The 21,598-nt window shown below is 42.0% G+C and overlaps 1 protein-coding gene across 1 annotated transcript in view; it reads left to right on the top strand.

Annotated features, from left to right (window-relative positions):
* LOC117445850 (uncharacterized protein C1orf21 homolog) overlaps positions 1–21,320 on the top strand; it is a 42,082-nt gene extending 20,762 nt beyond the window's left edge. Inside the window, exons 2-6 of the mRNA XM_034081743.2 lie at positions 2,430–2,559; positions 13,352–13,437; positions 15,865–15,932; positions 18,565–18,625; positions 19,880–21,320. Coding sequence (XP_033937634.1) covers positions 2,469–2,559; positions 13,352–13,437; positions 15,865–15,932; positions 18,565–18,625; positions 19,880–19,924 — 351 coding nt within the window. The 5' untranslated portion in view covers positions 2,430–2,468 and the 3' untranslated portion in view covers positions 19,925–21,320. The remainder of the gene's footprint in view (positions 1–2,429; positions 2,560–13,351; positions 13,438–15,864; positions 15,933–18,564; positions 18,626–19,879) is intronic.
* The last annotated feature ends 278 nt before the right edge of the window (positions 21,321–21,598 follow it).

Raw genomic sequence — 21,598 nt, 5'->3', positions numbered from 1 at the left:
TTTTTGAACATTAAAGCATGGAGACATGTCCCAGTAGAGACACTACATACTGATATGAACCTGAAAAGGAGCATAGCATGTCCTCTTTAAGTCAAACAATGATAGGATGAAGAATTATAAACCCACTTTATTCCTGCAGCACCACACAGCAGGCAGACGGTGTTAGCAGCTATCTGGTGAACACAGTTGAGCCTGAAGCTAAGCTAGAGAGATATTTCCCTCAGGAGTTGGGGCTCATAACTTTAATGAGAGAATAGTGGACTTGCAGAAACAGTATCACAAGTGAAGGGCAATGTTGCTCCGTGTCTGCTGGATGTGTTAATAGTCACATTTTTGCTATTGCATTCATCATATCAACTTCAGGTGGACATTTGTCATTGTTGTGTTAAACGCATTCTGTGGCCACATTTTAAGTTAGTTAGAATTGGCTGCTTTTTCATTTATTCCGCTTTTCTTAATCCGACACATTACCCCAAACAGCTAAACTGAATCTTTGAGCAGCTACAAGGACACACGATACTAGAAAATACATTTATAACTAACTTTCCTATTCCTATTTTTCTGGTCATTATTATTTCACGAGTGCACAGAATGATTGTGTGTGTGATCTATGAGGGTTCAAAATGTTATCTCGACTTCACACTGTTTTTCATATGGAAATGTTCTGTTTGTTTCGCTGCTCTGACCTCTCGCAATGGGAATGAGTCCTTGACATTTTAAAGAAAAACGTCATTGAAATAATAATCCAATATGAATATCTTCAAAACACTAATGTATTTGCAGCCCCTCTTAAACAGGTCATCCTGTTTATTTCCCCACTGTGCCTCTCCATATGTAATGACAGTGGTTATGTTGCGAAGAAAGACGTATGAGGCAGGTAATGATCAGCCACACTTCATGTGAATGCTCCCTCCACTTCTCCTGATTATATTATGACTCATCTTTCTTTGTGGCTCTGAACACCAGGTGTGAATGGACACTAAAGGAAAGGAAATGAAATGTGTGTTAGGTTTCCTGCCTTTAGGTCACATACAGGGCGCCCAGACAGGAGCTGAATGTATTTTTCTAGAGAGAGAAATAAGTACAGCAGTGAACAACCTGCTCCAAAGCTTAAGAACTTTTGGCGAATACAGTTTTGAAAAGATGTGCAGAGCCAGGGTGCCCTCTTTGAAGGAGAGGCAAATCTGAGGAGCTGTTATAATGCAGCGAGAAATCACTATGAATAAATGGAGAAGCAGAAGGGGTGGACACCACTGAACAAATGGTACTGTGTTTTCATGTGATATCTATTTCAATCAGGAGGTAATTCATTTTTGGGTCGAAATAACATTTATTTACACGTGTGCAATATGATAGAAATGTTAATGGTCTTTGACGATTCGACCCCAATCCATATATTGTATCTTTGGGGGGCAGCCGTGAGTAGGAACCCCCTCCCCAGGGGTCAAGAGACTGTTAGGGATGCTGAAGATCTGGATTTGATGAGATTGTTCACGATTATCAAATAAAATAAAATCAAGTTTTATTTATATAGCACATTTTTAAAACGATTTTTGGTCGAGCCAAAGTGCTGTACATGCAATAAAAACACTTTACAACAGCAAAAATAAGAAATCACACACAGGGAAATGTCAGGAGTCGTGCTCCGCTCTGACTAGAAGGCCAGAGAGAAGAAGTGAGTTTTAAGTGTAGATTTAAAAACCCCTAGGGTCTGGGCCGACCTCACATGGAGGGGCAGAGTGTTCCAGAGTCTAGGGCCATTACGATGACTGGAGGTAGATGGGGTGGAGGCGCCTGAAATCACAGCTGACTGCAGGAGAGAGGAGAACAGATACAAAGTTTGACTGCAGCGCGTTGATTGGCTGCTGGAGATGTGGTATTGGTTAAAAGTGGACGTATGTTATGTTTTTTCTAAAACTGGAGAAAATTAAATATTCTTCAAGAGGCGAAACTTCTAGGTTGTACACTAAGTTGCAACCCTTCTTAACCTTCTTCAAATATCTCATTTTTTTCAATGATTAATGGACACCCCCCCCCCCTTTCCCTCTTTATTATATATTTAGTTTTTGTCTTTGTACTGTTTTGTTATTATTTATTTTTGTTTTGTCCTGTTAGTCTGTACAACACTCTCTTACATTTGGGCTACATGGTCTGTTTTGGTTATAATTGTGGTTTAAATATTGTACGCCTTCAAGTGAAGGTCAACTATGTATGGCTTGTCAATTGATGTACAATAGTAGAGACTAAGCTGAACACTAGTAGCTTTGAACTGTTGGACATTTGTAACTGTGGTTCCTATCAATGTACCAAATGTATTTTCTATGTGTCTTCAATAAAAATACATTATATGCAGCTGAGGAGTCTTCATGCCTGAACTGCAGAACATTTCTTTCACCATCTTACGTATCCTTGTCTTTGTCCTTGTGCAGGTGAGAGTGCGATGAGGAGAGGTTTCAGAGTGTGAGGCCATGGGCTGCACCTCGGCCAAGCAGGTGTCGGCCGTGCCCAACGATGAGGAGGGACGCGGCAAGGCCTACAGCAACGGCGACCTCTTCAGTGGTCAGTACACACAGATGTCAATAAAAGCTTCATAGCTCTATTTCACTCAGTTAATTGCTCGGCGCTGAACAATTGCCCCGTCTGCCCTCACAATATATGCGCTTCATTATGGCTCATCGTCCTCTGGCAGACTGTTAAGTTCTCCATTTCAGACAATAACTGTCAACTCTGCAGTTTTTATTGGAGTCGTCCATGTTGACCGTTCATGTTAGAGAGAGGAAGTGTGAGAGACTGCGGCGTGAGACGTGTACTCACTCAGGTATCTTTTTAATATGTTTGTCTTTGGAAGTAGAAAGGAATGGAAAGCAAAGGGATGAGAGGAGAGAGTGAAGTATTCCTTTTTAGAGTTTCCATTCGTGATGATTAAAGGTGACATGTCATGCTTTTCCGGTTATTACCCGTCCCCTTGTGTGTTATGAAGGTTTTTATGCATGTAAACGGTGTGCAGAGTCAAAACCCTCAAAGTACACCCTGTAGCGAGTAAAACTCTAACACAGAAAATACCTCCCCAAAACGCCTCGTTGGAGATACGTCACTGTCCATTTGATTCTTCCGGGTACATCATGATGTCATGTCGTCCCCGGAACTAAATGGACCAATCCGTGGAGCCGTTACAATAGGCCCCCGCTGATTGGTCCAAATTGACCAATCCACGGACTTCCTCACACACTCAGTGCAGGCAGCTCTGCTGATCTCTCCTCCCTGGCTGCAGGCTGATAACAGACAGTTGGGATCGCGGCAAAATTCTCTCTGCAGATCCATTCTCACAGCGTTTATCAACCTTTCTCTTACTCAATATCAAGCCACACTTATTGTTTTTACTTCGGCTGTGACTTTGTGTGTGCTCAGGGTGAGTTTGGCTGTGTTTCGCTGTGTATCGCTAAACAAGGAAATCACACCTCCACGGAGCTCAGCGCGATTCACAACGTCCCGACTGGTCCCGACCAATCGGAGCACACTGGGCTCACAGGGAGGGGGGGCAAGAGCTGCAACGAGCCGTTTAGTGGAGAGAGTGAATACTGCTGAGTATACTTTACAGAGATGCTGTATGAGAAACCAATGTGATTTTGGAACATTGAACAATGTAAATCTATTCTAGTATACCTCAACAATGGAATTATGATCAGTGGAAATGGCCATGACATGTGACCTTTAAACGAAGTCACAAACCAAGACTATGAGGAGCCTCTGGGTTATTCACTGGATTAGATGGACAGGCAGTTAATCAATAGTCATTTTAATAATTGATTAACTGTTAACATTTCTGAGGCAAAAATGCCAAACACTCTCTGCTTCCTCCTTCATTACTGCAGGGCTTTCGGAATCAGAATACCTTTGAGTCCCACAGAGGACAGCAAAGGTATAGAGGCACAAATAACATAATATTAAATAAGACGCATGCACAACATATTAAAGATAGAAATACCACAAGTCACAATTTACAGAAGTACACATCCAGGTGGGTCATTATCAGTAGAAGTGTTTTAAAAGATATATAAGTGTAGCATGTAGGAAATAGTGTGAGAGCAGCCAGATAACTGTAGTCAAAGTGAACGTATATACTGCATAAAGTTAGTTATTATTATGTGCTTTTCTCAGTTTTACATAATTTCAATTTCTGAATATTTATTTAAATAAATAACATGCTCTTACGAAATGTTCTAATTTCTGGGAAATGGTTATTTAAAGTGGTAAATCAGATTCTCCAACTATTGTGGGGTATAGGGCTGCAACTAACCATTAAGATTTAGACATAAATTAATTGAGTTTTGTTTTAAAATGGCAGAAAATAGGAAAAAAATGTTCCTCCTAGTTGGCGAGTCCTTTTTAATATATTGTTTTGGCAGTCCAAAATCAAGAAGATGTTCAGGTTAAAATAATTTAAATCAGAGAAAATAAGGAAAACAATTTGAGAGGCCGGAAACAGAAATGTGGGCAATCTTTGCAAGAAAAAATGTGTATTTTTCTATTTCTGATAAATTACTGATTCATCAATTAACTAAAACAGTTGGCCGTTATTTCTCCGGTAATCGTTGCAGATCCATAAGGGTAGGGATGACGGTACGACCCCTGTGTCAAAGTATCACAGTGTCAGTGAGCTAGAAACCAAACCCCCCCCCCCCCCCCCCCCCATTGCTGCCTGTGTGGGTCAAAAACTAAAAGGAGCTTTGGACAAAAGCGCCTGCCAGACATTATGTCATTTTTTTTTTAAATAATCGATGAATTGAAACAATAATCGTCAGAGTAATCTGTAATGCATGTAATTGTCAGCTCTTTCTAATAACTCGCAGGCCGTTGTGCAATCAGGGAGAGAAATGAAAGTGAAAGCCAGAGAGGGGAGAGATGATGGGTGGAGTGGGGATTAACAGCGATTTAAGAATTAGGAGCAACACTCTGGGCGGATGGACGCGGCAGATGATGATCCACAGGAGGTCTCTCTCCCTCCTCCTCTCTCTCCCCCCTCTGACCCCTCTCCCTCCCTCTCCTCCTGCTTCTCAACCTCTCCCTGCGACCTCTCATTGACTCACTTTGCTCTTGTCCCTTCTATTCAATTCTATTCAAATAGCTTTATTGGCATGACCATAATGACACACAGGATGGATGGATGGATAGATGGATGGATAGATGGATGGATAGATGGATGGATAGATAGATAGAGCTTTGTACAATTATGACATCTATACATAACATTTTGAACAAAAATGAGAACATGTTTTCTGATCAGATAAAAAAAATTGGATCGTGAACAAGAAAATTATTTGAATAATACAATTAATATAAGCCATTTAATAAGTAATACACATAAAAAGACGTGAGATGAGAGAACTGATGTCTCTCTCTGACATGTTTACCCTCACCCTCCTCCCCCTTTCTCTGCTCAAATGTCTTTTTAAGGAGCAACAGAATAAGGAAGGGGCTGAGACGGAGAGAAGGGAGGAGAATGGGGGCGTTTTTCCTTGAGAGAGGAAGGCAGACTGACGTCAGTTGACGCTGGTGCTCTTCTCTTTTTTTTCTTTCTCTCTCCAACTTCTCTGACTCGGTCAGATCGCCTCTTCCTCCCCCCTGCACAAGGCCTTGTTTCTTCCCTTCCTCTTTCTCTCTAGTCTCTCTATTTTGGGTCTCTGCACACTCCTCCCTCTTCCTGCATTCATCCCCCCAGTGTTTCTTCTCCTCGGCTTTCTCCCTCTCTTCCTCCGGCACGACATTAGGTCAGAATCTTTTGTCATTTAACCTCTCTTCCTCTTTCTTGCCTCCTCTTCCTCCAATCATATTCCCAATTGTAGTTCTCAGTTAGTTTAAGGGGAAGTGTGTGTGTGTGTGTGTGTGTGTGTGTGTGTGTGTGTGTGTGTGTGTGTGTGTGTGTGTGTGTGTGTGTGTGTGTGTGTGTGTGTGTGTGTGTGTGTGTGTGTGTGTGTGTGTGTGTGTGTGTGTGTGTGTGTGTGTGTGTGTGTGTGTGTGTGTGTGTGTGTGTGTGTGTGTGTGTGTGTGTGTGTGTGTGTGTGTGTGTGTGTGTGTGTGTGTGTGTGACCTGAATACTGTGGATTAAAGCTAAAAAAAAACAATAACACCCCCTCATGACGCCCGCATTTTTGTTCATCTGATCTCAATCCCCCCTATCTTTCCTCTTCACTTCCATCTTTCTATCTCTGCACTATTTCAGTCGTGGACACACACTGTAATGGCCAGATGTTTGTTCAGTCATGGCCTACGTGCGTGTAATGGTGTAGTTTGTAGTTTGACATAATCCACTTGACGTCAGTTTACTTGACAAAAGAAGAAATCCACTTTTTAATCCATATGTTTGAACGAAGGTACCATCCACAGAGTTTCTAAATGACATGACTCTATAGTCTGGACTGTACCCGGTAAAGAAACTCCACAGTGTCTCCAGCAGCTTCAGTGTTGTCATTGTTTCCCACTAGACTCGCTCGACCTCAGTTGACATGCCTCCGTACATCCGGTGTACTTCTCATCATCGAGGTGGAAAATATTGGTCCGTTCTGGTCAGTCAGTCCGCCTTCAGGCTCCTTCACACATCATACACCCCCCCCCCCCTGCAGGCTGAGTGTGTGTGTGTGTCAGCGTGTGTTTGTATATTGGTGTTAGTCATACATGTCAATTGCCTATCAGTGTATTTCGTCAGACACTGAGCCCTCGTCTTACTCGTGCTGATCTGCCTCCAACTGATTTGTCTGCCAATCAGTGTGTGTGTGTGTGTGTGTGTGTGTGTGTGTGTGTGTGTCAGATATGCCCCCCCACACTCCTCTCTCGCACAATAACCGGAAAAGGCTGAGCTGCATTACACCAACACTGAAGGCCGATGAGGGAAAATAGCAACACTTTCCACAACATCATGTTATTGATGTCGGCAATATTCACAGTCGGAGCAGAGATGAGAGTGGAGATATCGTGTGTGTGTGTGTGTGTGTGTGTGTGTGTGTGTGTGTGTGTGTGTGTGTGTGTGTGTGTGTGTGTGTGTGTGTGTGTGTGTGTGTGTGTGTGTGTGTGTGTGTGTGTGTGTGTGTGTGTGTGTGTGTGTGTGTGTGTGTGTGTGTGTGTGTGTGTGTGTGTGTGTGTGTGTGTGTGTGTGTGTGTGTGTGTGTGTGTGTGTGTGTGTGTGTGTGTGTGTGTGCCAAAGCACCCCCCTCACATGTTTACACAACATGGTGCAGATTTCCCCGTTGTCTTTAAGAGTCTGTGTTGTTTTGAGACGGAGAGCAGCTCACTCTCTCCTGTGTGAGGATGTGATGCTTCTGAAATGTGTGTGTCGGATGCAGAGAAGATGGTGTGTACTTTGGACTGCTGATTCCCACTGGTTTCTGCACCCTTTTGGAAGGATCAATCCACTCTCGGGAATAAGTGGTATCTCTCAAAGCTAATTGTTTTATAAGTGCCTCAAAGCTTTGATGGCACTTCAAACATACTGAAACTGCTAAACCATAACTGTTTATATTCTTGTTTTGTATTCTATTTATGAATTTGTGTTTGTATGAATTTGTGTGTGTGTATATATATATATATATATATATATATATATATATATATATATATATATATATATATATATGAGACCATTCTCCTAACTTGCCTGTATATATTATATAAATTATTCAAGGTTAAAGTATACATTGATATTGTATGTTAACATGTATTAAGATGTAAAAAGAAAAAGGAAAGGGAGAAGGGGTCGGATTAAATAAGTGTAAACTTCTTCCGACCCCTTTTCGGACGTGTAATTAGCTAAAGCGTTGTTGTTTATCGATATCAGACAATGATACTACAGATTATTCAATTATTAATTAAATATTTCGTTTTATTATTGCATTCATTTGTATAGTACTGTATCATGTCTGTATCATCTTTTGTTTCATTTGTATTTTCTTTGGTTTTACACGCTCGAAAAAAATAAAAAGTAAACTTTCTTTATCAGATCACTAAATTGGCACCCAGTCAATATATTCACAGTGGAAATCAAGATCAAAAGAGCGGCAACACCCTTCTTCTCCGTCTTTTTTTCCTTATTATTCTTAATCTGTATACTTCTCTTGGTCTTCTTTTTTTTATTATTATTATTCGAATCAACTACAGTTTCTTTGTACAGTGTTTGGAGAGCAGTACGCTGAGTTGAATGCCAGGCTGGTGTGAGTTTATTTTTTGTTTTTTACTAGAACGGAAGAATAGAATTGGGAGGGATGAAACCCTCTTTAACGGTCACGCATGCAGAGCACACAGCACACACAGTGAAAGGCGTTCTCTGCTTTTAACCCATCCTAGTACCAGGCGTCTAGTACTAGGAGCAGTGGGCAGCTACTGTACACTATACATACTGTATATTTGTTGTGATTCTTTGTGATCTGCATGCCCTGAACACCTGACATCTGCTGCTGATGAATGTATGCGGATGTCCATACATTCAATCAAAAGCCAATCTACACCAACATGCCCTACCCCCTATCCATCTTTCGTCAGACACTGATTTTGAGTTATTCCATACGTGGCGACACATTGAAGCTGCCTCAGATTGTCCTCGCTTCACGTGTCAGAGAAACAATCGCCCGTCAGTAATTCCCTGATTTCAGCAACCTTATGGTTATGAGAAACTGCTGATGGCCAAAAGACCCCATCGCTTGTTCACACAATATATGTACGGAATTAATTATTCTTTAAATATTGTTCTTCTCGTAGGACCCAGATACTCATTCAATGTGATTATTTAAAGGGCGCCTATTATGCAAATTGTTCAGGTTCATATCTGTACTTTGTGTCTCTACTGTGACATGTCTCCATGCTTTAATGTTCAAAAAGCTCTTTATTTTAATCTCATCCTGCCTGTGCTGCAGCACCTCTTTTCACCCCGTCTGAAACCAGAGCCCAGTCTGCTCTGATTGGTTTGCTGGTCGGCTCTGTTGTGATTGGTCAACCATTTAGAGAAGTCCCCGCCCTTAGCTTATCACGTACAATGTGATGGAGTGCCAGCCAATAGAAGCGCAAGTGTTACATATTTGTGATGTCACTATGTTACGTGTGTGGGAGAGAGACTCCCTCTGGAGAGAACTCTGATTGTAGCCTGTATAAACTTATACAACACACTAAGGAAAGGGACAGCCCTCATAGATCCCCTTTGACTGTGTATGATGAGTTTTCAGTCTGTCGTTGTCTGACGCCAATATCTTATTTTGGAACTTCCCTATGTCGCAGGCAATTCAATTTATCTATTTTCCTTTTTGCTTATTGTTGGCACTTCAGTATCAAATCAAAAAGGACATTTTGAGATTTCCTGTCTGCCTTTTCCTGCTTTTCATAATGTCATCCCTTACAGCAACACAACAGCCCTGACATTTATTTCTCTGGAGAATATTAGGCTCGGTATTTCTTTTCTAAACTGATTGATGGGTATGATTTTTTTTTTTTGAGGAGTCGTGCTCGGGTGTAGAAGTCATGGCGAGGCCGGCGATGGCCTGGAGCCAGAGCGGCCGAGAGGCGGGACACACAGCAGGGGGGACAGAGTGACATAGCCCCAGGACAGAAACACTACGATGGCTATTTAAATGAGTCACACCCAGACAAACGGCACACTTGCATAAAAGGACAAACGAGCTGATTCAAAGACACAGGGTTATCTGAAATAGAAACACACACACACACACATTCTCATGCACTATGTGTGTACCTTAAGGTCAGCGCACAGCCGGTCTTTAATCAGACAAGAGAAACATGTCCACATCACAAAATCACAGCTTCTCAAAATAGTTCTTCCCTTTCATCTTCCCCTCTGCGACGTCTCCCCTCCCCTTTCTCCCAGAGCGAGCCCCATCATCAGCGTGATGAAACATCCTTGTGATGATGACAACCACTCACACACTCACACACACACACACACACACACACACACACACACACACACACACACACACACACACACTACTGGCACGCATAGCATGACCAGTTTCTGCTGCTATCTCAATTAAAGCAATGTCTGTGATGGGATGAGTCTTGATTGGTGGAAGCTGGGTCACTTTGATCTATCCACACGCGTCTCATTAAGCGAACTGACTGACTGACTGGGATGGGAGAAAAAAACATTCAGCCAGTTTTACCAGTCAGTGTAAAATGTCCTGCTTCATATTTGTACTTTGTGTCTCTACTGTGACGTGTTTACATGCTTTAATGTTCAAAAAGCTCTCATGCTGCCTGTGCTGCAGCACCTCTTTTCACCCTCTGCCTGAAACCAGAGCCCAGTCTGCTCTGATTAGTCAGCTGGCTGGCTCTGTTGTGATTGGTCAACCCTTAAAGATGTCCCGCCCCTTAGCCAATTACGTACAGTGTGTTGGAGAGGTAGCCAATATGAGTGCAAGTGCTACATATTAATGTTACTATGTTCCGGAAGTAAACAAAGGAGTCCAATGGAGGTTTTTCAGGCAGGGGGGGTGTGACGCAGGGAACTGCGTCACTATGGACTGATTGCACAGTACATGTTGTCTGTGGCTGATGATTGTGTGCACCTGGTGTCCTGTGGTGTCTCCTCCCCCCTCACCTGTGTCTTGTTGTGCTGATTAGAGTGTGTGGATTTAGGCTCTGTTTCTCTGTCTGTTGAGGTGTGTGTGTGTGTGTGTGTGTGTGTGTGTGTGTGTGTGTGTGTGTGTGTGTGTGTGTGTGTGTGTGTGTGTGTGTGTGTGTGTGTGTGTGTGTGTGTGTGTGTGTGTGTGTGTGTGTGTGTGTGTGTGTGTGTGTGTGATCCTTGTGGCTGCAGGATGTGTGCAAGGAGAACCGCAGGATTGAGGCGGTGAACTTTGTGCCCATGATTTTAATAAATGCCCACGTCGGGTTATGTTTTTGGACGTTCTGCCTCTGCCTCCTTGCTTGGTCTGGACCGCTCAACGGTCAGCTTCACAGGGGGGGAGTGTGTGGGAAAGAAACTCACCCTTTTTAGCCTTTGCAGACCATTTACATGCAAAAAGCCTATATAACACACTAAGGGAAGGGAAACCCCCCAAAGCATAAAAGGGCTCTTTGAAAGGATTATCTTTGAAATGTAATGCATGTGGCTTGCTGCTTTAATAGGCAGTACGGCAGAGGAAATGGCTCTTAATCTGTTTCCTTCTGCAGCACCATATGTGCTGCATGTTTACAAAGCACATCTTAGTTCGGTGAGCCTGTGTAGTGTTCTAATACCGTTCGTCTGCGTCGGCATGTTCAGACAGGAGCCGCTTTGCTCCGACTCGTTTACATTCCTGAGACAAACAGAACAGTAGACGCTGTTTATTTTTCTCTCATCTCTCCTTCTGCTTCCCTTAAATCTGCCAGCTTCCCTTCTCTTCTCCCTCTCTTTGAAAATGATTTGTCATCAGCGGCATTAATCTGACATACGCAGGCCGTATTTGGCTCTACAGTGACGCATGTGTAAGATGTAGAAACACACACACACTGGAACACACACACACACACACACACACACACACACACACACACACACACACACACACACACACACACACACACACACAGGTGATCGAGGTGTTTGCAACAGAGGCAGGGTGGAACCTCTAAGCTGAGTACAAAGTGGCACAGACAGAAACACAGAGAGAAACCGACAGACTGCTGATCGAGGGAGGGCAAAACACAGAGTGTGCAACAGATGCGGCCCAGAGGTGTGTGTGTGTGTGTGTGTCTTTGTATGTGTGTGTGTGCGCCAGGCTGCTTTATCAGTAAAATACCCAGCAGAGCGAGCCGTGTGCTTGTTCTGCTCAAGGTGAGGCTGGGTTTGGTCTTAGGTAATGGTGAGTTTTAGCCATTATATAATGTTACATTACTGTAAAGGTTAATTCTGACGCACTGTGCTAAAACAATAAGGCGGTGTCCACGATCACTCCCTATTTACTGCGCTATGAGTACATTATTATGTAGGGAACAGTGAGTGAACCAGGGTGTGGTTTTTACCACAGGGTTGTTTGATGTGTTGCTCTTTTGAAGGGCAACATACTACAGTTAATGATTAATCAGCTGATCATTTTATTCATCAATCAATCCACAATTTGGTTTATAAAATATTAAACCTTGAAATGACAGAAGTTCATCCTAAAGACCGAGATGATGTCTTTATCGCTCTATCTTGCTAAATGAACCGTTCAAACACACAGCAATAAAATACAGTTTACACACAGTTAACTTTCAGACAAAGAGAAGTCTCATGTTTTTTCAATACGGACGACCACACATATGCTTGTGTGTTTCAGCTTGAGAGCAATTTAATGATCAGTATTTAACTGCGGCTCATAGAAATTGTGGTGATAATTGTTCACCATTTTTCTGGCATTTTATACACAAAAGAATTTGTGGCTTTATTGTCAAATGTGAACAATAGATTTTGTATATCAGCAAGTTGCAACCCATTCATTTTAGCCTGTTGTCACACCGCGAAATGCAAAGTTGGGGTCAGCAGAGGCCCACAATAACAGTACGATATCTAAAAATGAATGTGTTAATTATTGATGTAAAAGTATTGTAATACACGTGTATTTTTACGCGGGCTGGACATACGACATGCATATTGCCCTCAATACATCACATTCAGGCCCCTATGCCTCTAGCAGTGATTTAGGATGCATATTGCGGGTGTGTGGCGCTGCTTTGCCGTTTTGAGGAAGTGTTTCTAGCCATTGAGCTCCACTGAACCGTCTTAAAAGTCTAAGCTTTCCATGCAGTCTAGAATCTGTTCCACTGATCTTTAATCCCCTCAAGCTTTCTCCTATCTGCTCCATGTGTTTTCCCGTCTTCAATTCTCTTCTATATGCACACTCCCTCTTACTGTTGCTCCTTTCTTTTTCTTTCCAGTTGCTGTAGGTTAAATGGAAAGGAGATGACTTTCTTTTTTAATGCTTAATGTCTTTCATTTTTTGTAAAGCACTTTGAATTGCCTTGTGTTGAAAAGTGCTATATAAATAACCTTGCCTTGCCCGGCCTAGTGTTCTCCTACTTATCTCAGCTTTCATGTCCACCCTCTGAAACACTGCATCAGGTTGTAGTTATTGGATTACCTCGGACTAATGATAACTTAAATCAATGGCGTAGTCTTGGCATTGTTGACTTAACGCGGCGAGAGTACAGAGAAGTCGATATGACAAAGCTCAATCATTTTAGCATCGTATTGATCAGGATGAATGGGAAGAATACGGTGAGGGTTGTGTCCCTGGGAACGCCTGATAAATACATGTTTGTTTCCCTTCCTGCCGCTCTCTGTCTCCCTCTTTAATCATGCCTTTCTCTTTCTCTCTCCAAACCACTCTCTCCTCAGACGAATACAAGATGAAGGGCGTGGAGGAGGTGAAGTACATGAGAGGGGATGAAAACCGGGTGAACGCTCGCAACCAGGAGAACCTGGTGAGAGACACACACACACACACACACACACACACACACACACACACACACACACACACCATCATTTCAACTGACAGCCTGTCACCCCACACAGACTCTTCTTCTCTGACAGCTCAAGCAAACAAGCTCGTGTTTGTGTCTAACGGCATCTCCGGTCAGCCTGCACACACACACACTTATGGCACGTTTCCACTGCAGGCCTCGCTCGGCCTCGCTCGGTTTGGTTAGGCCTTATTAGGCCCGGCTCACTTTAATGCTGCGTTTCCATTACAGTTTAGGAACTGGGGCAGTAACTATAGTAACACAGTGTAGGCGGAGCCGTGACGTCATCTTCAATGAGCGCCCCAAAAAACAACACAGCCGTTAGCTCTTAGCACTCAGAGCTCACAGCTCTTCATATCTGTTCAGAAACTAGACAAAAGTTAAACAAGTACAAACCACAGACTGCCTGTGTCATGGTGAATACAGTCGCTGCTTTATTTATGTCTGTATAGGCCGTTGCTGTGAGTGTGGACGGTCGGAGCATATACAACGTTAGCTTAGCCAAGCTACATTTAGAAAACACGCATTTTAAAAGGGTTGTTCGCCTGCCGTCTGTCTGCAGACTTGTCAAAGCATTAATTCATGGTTTTTACTAACCGGTATCAGTATGTTGTTATTTCGGCATCATTTTGAAACGTGTATTATAATTAAATCACGGTCAAATATGTTCATCTTGTTGTAGTTGTAGCCCCCTTGCCAGCGATCCTCTCTAGTTTAGCATACTCAGCCCGACTCAGCCTGGTTGTTCCTGGCCCTAGAACCACGATTTAGTCGGGCCAGAAAAAAGGTGAAAAAGTAGCCCCGGGCCAAAACTAGGCCAAGTGCAAACGCAACCAAAAACGGGCCCTGCACGGCTCGGCACGCTTAAAGCGAGCTACCCGCTGCAGTGGAAACGCGCCATTATTGTCTTTTGTACACGTGCAAAAGCACACTGAGGTGCCTCACACGCAGGTAGAGACAACATGCTGGCGTGTGAGGAATGTGGGGGCTGATCGCTCGGCTGCTTTGGCTCCCTTCCTGCACAATTGTGGTCTAAAACAGTGGGATTTCGTTCTAATTGACACTGTAGAAGTCAGTTATTTTAATAATGACCTGCTTAACCTGACTATCAATCTCTATCGAGACATGTTTACATCTTTTCAACACACTTAATGTCTGAGAAAAGTGTCATATGTTTCAAGTAAGACGTCTTTTGCTTATTCAGTAAATTAGTTCAGTCTCAGTGGCGAGTTGTAAAACAATAACCAATGCAACTATATATCCTGATTAAGATAAGATACATCTTTATTGATCCCATAAAAGGATTAAGGTTATAGCAGCAGCATAAAGACAACCTTAGTACTAATAAATAAAGAAGCTAAAAGAGGATTACAATTAAATTAAATACAAAAGCAGTGTCAAGCTGCAGCTGATTCATATGAATGCTGCTCAGAAGCCAGCCTGATTAAAGTAACATGACATGGACACATCTGAAATGAAAGGTACTGCAGCACAGGACAGGCAGAGATTATATGCAAATAAATCAGACAAATGATGCTCGAATTACAGTGGGATGATTAGTGATCAAAAGGATCCAACAACGATTAAAGACGTGAGGTGACGTTCCTAGTATCACTGGATTGTTTTTCTTCTACAGCAAACACACAGCAGGATTCATTTTATTGCAAATGAAACGCATGTGTGAAGTGCATAAACTGTTTAAAATGGCCGCTTGTTTTCTAATGAGAGGTATGTTATTTAGTTGAGTTACGTAAGCCTCAAACCACAATTTTACACAGTCACTGGTTAGGGCAGAATTTGTTTCCTACCACTCGTCATTACTGAAGCTGTAAGACACACACACACACACACACACACACACACACACACACACACACACACACACACACACACACACACACACACACACACACACACACACACACACACACAGAGAGAGAGTTGTATAAGACCTGCGTACATTGCACCTGTACCTGATATCTTATGGCTGTTCTGCAGTAGCAGCTGAGCGAGGACATGATTTAATAACACAGCTTTGATTTGACATGTGCTCTCAGTGGTGTGGCTTTTTGCTGATATGAGTTGTTTGTTTTCTGCCTGTTTTATCGGTTTATAATGAAAACTACTTGTGTGTGTGTGTGTGTGTGTGTGTGCTGTGTGTGTGTGTGTGCTGTGTGTGTGTGTGTGGTGTGTGTGTGTGTGTGTGTGTGTGTGTGTGTGTGCTGTGTGTGTGTGTGTGTGTGTGTGTGTGTGTGTCTCTCTCTCTCTCTCTCTCTCTCTCTCTCTCTCTCTCTCTCTCTCTCTCTCTCTCTCTCTCTCTCTCTCTCTCTCTCTCCTCTCTCTCTCTCTCTCTCTCTCTCTCTCTCTCTCTCTCTCTCTCTCCAGGAGAAAAGTAATGTGCAGTACAGAGGCAAACCGCAGAAGGAGGTTTCTTCAGCAAACATCAAATCAAAGTAAGTCTGCTAACTGAAACACAAGCCTTATGGTATTATGCAACGCTCCAAATAAGAATAATATGAGTCATTGCTTTGTAATCAGCTTTCATTTAACTGTAAATATATTACTGTTTAGATTTTTGTGTTTCTATTATTTGTATAGAAGTACACCATGTACCGCTGAACTGTAGTGAGTAGAAGTACACCATGCACCTCTGAACTGTAGTGGAGTAGAAGTACAAAGTAGCAAAACATTGAAATACTTAATAAAGTACAAGTATCTCAAAACTGTACCCCCGTATAGTACTTGAGTTTATGAACTTAGTTACACCAGTGGCTATAAAGATAGAAAGACTAAGCCTTGCACAGAGGCATAACAATACATTTTCAAAATGCTCAACAGTGCTGCCAGAATTATAAACTCACTGCTACACAATTAAAATAAATGCTTTTATATATTTCTATTAGATGTGACTCTTTGGCGTTTGTTATTACCTGCTGCTTTAGTTGTTCTGACTGCTAAAATCCTGTTATTCCTCATTTTAAAGCCGATATTCCGTGGGGTCGGGGGGCTCGGATCCTTGTCACCTTTTTCATACCTGATGACTTTGCATCCCTGACTACAGTTGCTTTAGCGTGTAGAAGCTAGTAAGCCTACTATTTGATTTGTTTTAGATAGGCACTACATGTTTCATATGCAGACCTTATTTTCCTGTTCCATGTTCAAATAAGCCATTTTCAGTGGTAATTTTTGTTTGGTCATGGAAAATTAGGTAAAGGTCATTGAGAAGTCATGGAAAAGTCATTGAAAATCATTGGTGAAAAAGTGTATGAACCCTGCTATATGCTATGTAAAAATAAGATTTAATATTCTAAGCAACGTACATCCTTTAATGAAATACAGATCCAGCTTCTTTCAGCTAAGACTTTTAGCAAAGGTCAAGCCTTTCCTTTCTTTTAATGACTTTGAGAAAGTAATACATTGTTTTATATCCACTAAACTGGATTACTGCAATGCTCTGTATATCGGAGCAACCAAGGCTTCCCTGTCTCGCCTACAGCTGGTCCAGAATGCAAGGACAGGCAGGCGTGAACATATTACGCCTGTACTCGCCTCGTTACTTTGGCTACCAGTCTGTTTTAGAATCCAATTTAAAATGTTACTGTTCGCATACAAAGCCCTAAACGGTTTAGCCTCACCGTACCTGGCAGATCTTTTAAAACCATACACGGTCACTGAGGTCTGCTGACAGACTCCTTCTGGTAGTCCCAAAACCGAGGTTAAAGCAGCGAGGAGACAGAGCCTTTGCTGTTGCAGCTCCAGCATTATGGAACGAATTACCCCTCCAGGTTAGGCTTGCTCCAACTCTCGTTTAAAAACCCACTTATTTCCCCTGGCTTTTACAGGCCAGGTGACACTCGTGCTTTTACATTTGTTTTTTTATCTTACTAGTGTTTTGTATTGTTTTTACGTCATGGAGGAGAGTTTTTCAGTCGGTGGCTTCTGATCTGGTTTCATTGTCTCATGTTTTACATTTGTTTCATGTCCCGTCTGTTTTTATGTATTTATGCTATGTTTTTATACAGTTGTTGATGTACAGCACTTTGTTCAACTCATGCTGAAGCCATCCAGTTTTTTTATTTAATTTTGTGTAACTTTATAAGGTTAACAGGAAATAAAGAAAATACGGTAACACTTTATATTAAGGTACACAAATTAACCATCAACTAGTTGATGGTTAATTTGACCTAATACCTAATTTTGAGTTATTCAGACACAATTAACACTTATAGTTTCATGTCTTGTTCCATAACAATAGATCATATTTGTTAAGTGTTATTATGGGAGAATTACTATTCGTGTGCTACTACTGCCTTATTAGGCCCATATTGAGCAGAGCATATTAAGACCAAAACTCATGTACAACAACTTCCTTACTTGCAATAAATAAGCACTAATTAGAGGGTTATTGAGGAAAAACTCTCAACTAATGGACTATTACTTGTAGAATATGGTCATGTAGAATAAGGCATTAATTAGTGTTTTATAATGACTAATAAAGAGCCAATATACTGCTAATATGCATGTTAATTAACAACTAGTTGATGGTTAATTTGTGTACCTTAATATAAAGTGTTACCGAAAATACACATAAGAAAAAAGGATAGTAATGCATGTTGTGTTAATATCATTTTGCCAGATCACTCTGATTGGTCCTCATAGGAGTCGCTACTTCCACAGAAAGTAGTTCCGGTGAAAACTGAAATATTTGTTTATAATCATAATGCGTGGTGATTTGCCTGAACTGACCCTTTTAATAAACCCAGCGTCCAATAACTTTAAGGATCTGTATGTTAATATTCTGATGTGTGAAGTAAGCAATATTATGTGTCCGGTTTTCATAACGCTGCCTCTTGGACAACGTGCGTGCGCGCGCGTGTGTGTGGAACTGAGACTGGGTTAATACTTAATAAAATAATCATTTAAATTCCTACACGGCCTTTCTCACACTGCAGGGAGGCTTGTGTGTGTTTGTGCTGTGTGGGGGGCGTAATGGAAAATTCTCATGATGTATTTGCTGCCTCCCTTCTCCTCGTCTCCTCTAACTTCCTCTCCCCCTCTTGCTTTTCCTTTTTTCCTCTCCCTCAGTATTCACACGTCAGAGAGCCAGCAGGAATTTTTCAGGATGCTGGATGAAAAGATTGAGAAGGTGAGTGACGTGTGTGTGTGACACTGTGTGTGTGTGAGACACTGTATGTGTGTGACTGTGTGTGTGTGTTTGGGTTGGCAGAAGCCGGGGTTACAGGGGCTCAGGGCGTTTACAGAAACAGCTGTGTCTTGACATTTAAAGAGACAGGCTGTACAACAACATCCATTACTCCTCATTGTCACACTGTTTCGCTCCACATGTGTGGGGGGGGGGTATAGCTGCAGTGATGAGCACTTACTCTCTGTTGTCTCTGACTGTAGATGAGGTTGCAGAGTGAAATTAAACTGAGTAATGGCTGGATTCAGCTTTGAAGTGATGCAGTTAATCTTCCAACACTGGCTGAAAATAAATCAGTGTTTTCTGCAGTGGTGGGAGCAAAAAACTAAATTATTTTAACCCTTTTTTAAGAAAGATAACAGTCACCTTTTGCAGATGTGGCTGTGTTGGAAAATATAACTTGATGCTCTAGCTAGCACACTGCTCTTGCTCAGCATACACATTTTAAAGATCTCTGTCTCTCTGGACTTTCATCAATAGCTTTTTACACAATTCTTACAACATCAAAGGTTTTAGGTTTCACACTCTGAATGCACAGATGTGGGACAATGTTTCATTTATCGGGTCTCAATAGCGATATGTCTACAATCTCACACATTATCTTCTACATATAAGATTTTTTTTGCAAGAATATGGAAAGAAATGGACAAAAAAAACCTATTAATCATCTGAATATAGTCCTTGCAGCATTCATCATTGTGTAATCAACTTGTATCTCAAGTTTTCCATGGGTAGGTATATCAAATTCCAATAGCTGTCAGGTAAATGAATTAGAGTAAACATTTGAATTGGAAATGGAGTAAATTAAATGTATAAAACAACATGAAATGTAAATAAGTAACTTAACAATTTGGGAACATGCTTTTTTGGAAAATATACTTAGTTTCCTCCCTCCACTGATTTCCAGCATAACACTGCCTTGGTTTTAAAGCAGTTCATTTAGCTCTTCATCATGATGGAAGAAACAAAACAACACACCTGTCGGCACTTAATTTCCTCTTCCAGTAGCTGCAAATAGACAAGGGGTTTGTTCAAAAGTGACTTGAGTAACAGGTGCGTCGGCGTTTGCTGCATGCAGATGTGTCAGAACGAGACATTTAAAGTAGTTCATTTCTGAGGAAACTTAAGAAGAGCACATTAGAGTAAAAAAAACATTACAATTATGCACATCTAATTTTCTCTCCCTCTTTTTTGCAGGGGCAGGACTTCTGTTCGGTGGAGAAGGAGGAAAATGGGACATAGCAAAGAGGGCCCCCAAGGTCCACCCCAACAGAGCCTCCCAGTGTGTGTGTGTGTGTGCGTGTGTGTGATATATATGTGTGCCTGAGAGAGTTGAATCAGTGGTTAACCAATGGGGCGCTGATATGATGGGACAAAGTATGTGTTGGTTAAGCATGTGTGTTTTTGGACGTATGGCAAAGATAGTATTTTAATGGAAAGTGAAAGAGTGGGGAATAAATGTGAGAAAGAGAAAGAGAGATATATGGATACTGGAAGACTTTTCCGGAGAGTCTACAGCCCTCCTCAGACATTCAGGCCCCCAACAGATGGATGAAGGGTGAAGATGGAGGACGATGTGACAGGAAGAGTAATTTCCACAAGCAGGACAAGAGAATCCCTCTATCTGACCCTTCGTATCTGTCCGTCTGTACCCCCGTGGTTCGATCCTGAACATTTAACTCCTGCAAATGGACAAAGGTACTCCCAAAATGGAAGCCCAGAGAGGACAAATGTCTTTGGTGGGTGCGTGCTGGACTGAGAGACTCACAAGTGAAGAGGAGAGGAAGCGCTGGCGGGAAAAGATGGCAAAGGCAGAGGAGTTACGTAACACCGCCGGGATCCATACTGAACTTTTACGGCCTGCCTACTTCCAGCCAGGCCGGCCATGAGGGACTGAGAGAATGGAGGAGGGCGTCTGAGGGATGAAAGAGTGAAAAAGCGATATTTTAATAAGAAAGAGTAGGGAGCGAGCAGATGAATTGCAAACTCAAAACTCCTCCTGCCTTCTAAAGTCAAGGACCTTTTTTTTTGTTTTTAGACAAACTTTTTTAATTCTGTTTCTCAGCCACTTTTTCAATTTTTTGTTTCTTTTTCTGATGATGTTTTCTCCTGTTGGTCTTACTCTTGGCTTCCTTCGTAGTGTATCATCATCATCATCATCATCATCATCATCATCATCATCATCATCATCATCATCATTCTCAACTCCATTATCATCCTCCTCACTACAGCAGGCAGACTGCAGCTGTGTTAATTCAGAGCATCTGAACATCCTGCTCCATGAACCATAACAGTGAAGATCCTAGGGTGAAACACACACACGTATACAAACATTGATTTTGTTATTGTACATATCGTAGCACACTCATTCCAACACATCTCAGTATGTACATACAAACCACACACATTATTGTATAATTTCACCAGCAGATGCTCGTGTGTGTGTGAAGATTTCCTGTAAAGCTCCATTTCTGCTTTGATTCAGTGTTCGCACACACACCCCAGGCTGAGCTCGAGAGGAGGATCGCTGTGTAGAAACATCCCAGTTTTTTGTTGTCTTCATCTTTACCGGATTCTTCCTGTTGTATTATTTTGGATACTTTTTTTCTATTAAAAATAAAAACAAAGAAGCTCTTAATGTGTGTGTGTGTGTGTGTGTGTGTGTGTGTGTGTGTGTGTGTGTGTGTGTGTGTGTGTGTGTGTGTGTGTGTGTGTGTGTGTGTGTGTGTGTGTGTGTGTGTGTGTGTGTGTGTGTGTGTGTGTGTGTGTGTGTGTGTGTTCTGAGTAATGCAGCGGCGTCATGCTGAGCAGTGTGAAGTCTGGCCGTTCCTCAATCGCGAGTAAAACTGCTGCAGAGCAACTATTCCAAGTATACTACGTCATCGAGTGGCGCCGAAGGAATGTTTCAATGCATGT

This window comes from Pseudochaenichthys georgianus, chromosome 4, assembly GCF_902827115.2.
Source record: "Pseudochaenichthys georgianus chromosome 4, fPseGeo1.2, whole genome shotgun sequence".
NCBI lineage: Eukaryota > Metazoa > Chordata > Actinopteri > Perciformes > Channichthyidae > Pseudochaenichthys > Pseudochaenichthys georgianus.
The sequence above is the reverse complement of the archived record's forward strand: the minus strand, read 5'-3'. Positions and strand labels throughout refer to the sequence as shown.